Raw genomic sequence first — 3417 nt, forward strand, 5'->3', positions numbered from 1 at the left:
TATATTACAAATACATACTTTATTATAGTCGTATGGAAAAGTGAGTGATTGTAATACATTTATTTTTAACGAAATTAATGTCAATTAATTTATACTACAATAATCTGAAAAATTATACATAAAAATTTGAAACATTACTAATGAATAGAAAAGGCACAAATAAGTGTTCACAATCCTGCCATGACAACAAAGTTCGTACCAATTACTGTATATTTTGTGCAACAGTGTACATGTTTCAATTACTAGCCAAATATTTATCATAACAGTATAGGTTTATTATTCGAGATGATGCATAATAAACTATTAACAGTCAGTAATATCGTATTTCTGATAATTTGCGTGTTAGATAGATTCATTGTTGTGTCATTTATGGCTTGGAAAGATTTAATTGTTCAAGAATCTTAAGCATTTATTTTGTACTTACTAGAAAACAAAATTTCAGCAATTACTATCACTAAACTATATGTCCCTTAACGTTTCAAGTAATGGGTGACACATATGTTTAATAGTGCTTCTGTTTCAATTCCATTAAAATGTTTATAGTATTAAAATGTATATAATGTAAACATATTCCACTTTCGAGTGGCATAATAAAATATAGTTTGGATATAATTTTGTGTATCTCATTTACAAATATTAATTCTATTCTAAAAGTTTATGAAAAGTTTTGTAACCTATACTTACCATAAACATATGTAGGTATATAACTATTCATTACAATCTGTACTTTACATAAGGAAAATTTTATACACACAAAAGTAAACAGAATACTTTGTAGAAATAACAATTATATTAGAACATAGAAAATATAATACAAGAATAATCTATATAAACGCTACATCACAATGAAATTAGTCTTCTTTTTCTGACTTTTGCGCTCGCTTCTGCATTATCCAGAAGTAAAGCGATGGACATAAAGTTCGTAAATATACTGCAAGTCTTGGTGTCACTGGAGCTATTAATACATCTTTTTCCTCCTTTAATATTGCTTTCAAAGTACAATCTGCCACATATTCAGGAGAGTAACCTTCTTCTGTCGTTTTGTCCATAACTGCAAAGGAATGTTGTGTAAATAATTATATTAGATTCAGATTACATCTTCTAATTTACCAACCTCCATAAAGTTGTCCATTTCCTGTTAATGCATTAAGAGAAAGAGCCGTTCGTACATAACCTGGACTTATGACGATAACTTTTATGTTTTGGTTAGCCAATTCTGCTCTACAACTATCACACCATGCTTGTAATGCATGTTTAGATGCAGCATATGCAGATCTGTCATGATAATTATTAAACTTTTACATATCATCTGTCATGATAATTATTAAACTTTTACAAATTACTTTTAATAATTAATACTAAGTAAAAATTGTATTTACCTATACGGAATGGAAATTTTGCCTTGCACACTACTTATGCAAACTATGTGACCAGACTGTAGTTTCACCATAAATGGAAGTACAGCTGCAATAGTATAAATTTTTAAGTAGTAACAAAACATTTTTCTTTAAACTTTTGAATAATATTTACCTTTAGCTAAAGCGATTTGTGCAAAATAATTTGTAAGCATGACTTTTATATCCACATCCACATTAGTATTAACAACTTCTCCTCTATAAGAAATACCAGCATTGTTGATCAAGATATCAACTTTTCCATAAATCTCAATTATTTTTCTCACTTCAGATTGTAGGGAATTAATATCAGTAATATCCAATGGTAAAATTGTAGGAGGATGAGTAGGTATCGTCTAAAAATTGAATTATAATGTACAATATATAATATATAATGTATAATGTATGTTAATAAATACAAACATACATGATGAGTATTCACTAAAACATTTTTTACTCTTTCCAATTCTGCCTTCCTTCTAGCAATTAGAATAACTTTACAACCACAGTTGTAAAAAACATGAGCTAATGCTTCTCCTAATCCTGAACTGGCTCCAGTGATGATTACAACCTACAATGTAAATTTGGTATAAAAGTGTACTACGTTTTTAATTGAAATTATACAATGTTAATTGCATTTACCTTTCCACTGAGTGTTGCTTTTCTTCGTTTTGTTTGCATTATGTCAAAAAAGTGATATATCAACCATGGAATAGTTATTGGAAAGCCAAATAATTTAAATAACCACCATATAATACGCCAACCTTTCAACGTTTCCTGTTTCATGTTTTCGAATACTTTTATTCGATCGTAAGGGCGTAAGAATTCCACGTGCTTTTAAACAAGTGTAAAACGATATAGACTACACAACTACCGAAATCTAACCTTTACACTGTTTGAAGTGAGAATATATTTAATGACTTGCGAAACGAATGACTCATTTTTTTTTCTTTACTTGATTTTTTATCATGCAGTTATGCAACAAATATACATGAATTGTAAGATGAACAACCTAACTAGCTGCTTATTTAAGATATTTTCAAATATTTTACTTGAACGAAAGGTCTATGGACTGTGGTCAAACTTTAGTTGCTCGGGAAGCTCTCATTCCATTCTGATATCATATCTAACGTTAACGATTTATAATGGAATAAAAATATTACGTTGTTAACAACAAGCATTAAAATTATGGAATTTTTAAAGTTCCAATATTTATTATTTGCAACATGTATTAGTTGCAACTACGCTAGCAGCTATCCTACCATCTTATTAAAATTTTTCAAGTGCATTTATTTCCTAACTCTACTCTAATATTACACGTACTAACAATTCCTTCGATATTCTCGTTTAATTTTGTCATACGAGAAAAAGAATGTCGCGATATTCTAAACATAGCGAAAACAAGGAATTTAAAGTAATCGCATCCATCAGTTCCATTACGAGTTGCAAGTGTGGGTCCGTTCTATGATTGGCCAAAGTTGGCGCGATTTTCACAAAACTAGGTCAACTAATCTATCAAATTTTATGTAAACGATCTCGTATTATCGTTCGGGGGCAACTCGCCACGCGGTATAAGTATGAAAATCCATAGCAGCTACAACATATTTCTATCACGTTGTTTCAACCTAATAGCGTCACGTAATCGAGAGAAAAAAAAAAAAGAAAAAATGGAGGAAACAAGTACTTTGTTACATATTTGCTTAACCGTACTACTGTATTATAGTGTTTACTACCATAGTGTCATTACCATAAGTTATTCTAATACCTTTAAAAAAATAAACATTTCATTTTGAGTTCAAGTACTGGCTATTTTATTAGGTTGTCCGGAAAGTTTCTTTCGCGAGTTGCACTCAATTATTTTATGTGGTCCTGTTTATATAAATGGACAATCTAATTTCATAGATATTCATGTTGTAACAGTAATGGAGCAAAATGAATCGTGCACAATTCAGTAATGTAACATAAAACATAAAATATTGTGCATATATTACTTATTAATAAAGCGAAAGAAACTTTTGGGACA

The 3417-nt window shown here is 29.5% G+C and overlaps 1 protein-coding gene across 1 annotated transcript; it reads right to left on the minus strand.

Annotated features, from left to right (window-relative positions):
- Positions 1–768: 768 nt before the first annotated feature.
- LOC128881636 (dehydrogenase/reductase SDR family protein 7-like) lies at positions 769–3190 on the minus strand. The gene is made up of 6 exons (XM_054132899.1): positions 2037–3190; positions 1822–1965; positions 1531–1750; positions 1380–1464; positions 1115–1275; positions 769–1051 (listed from the first exon to the last, which is right to left on the minus strand). Exons 1-6 carry the CDS (start codon positions 2178–2180, stop codon positions 852–854), a joined length of 954 nt encoding a protein of 317 aa, XP_053988874.1. The 5' UTR covers positions 2181–3190; the 3' UTR covers positions 769–851.
- Positions 3191–3417: the final 227 nt, after the last annotated feature.

This window comes from Hylaeus volcanicus, chromosome 8, assembly GCF_026283585.1.
Source record: "Hylaeus volcanicus isolate JK05 chromosome 8, UHH_iyHylVolc1.0_haploid, whole genome shotgun sequence".
Taxonomy (NCBI): Eukaryota; Metazoa; Arthropoda; class Insecta; order Hymenoptera; family Colletidae; genus Hylaeus; species Hylaeus volcanicus.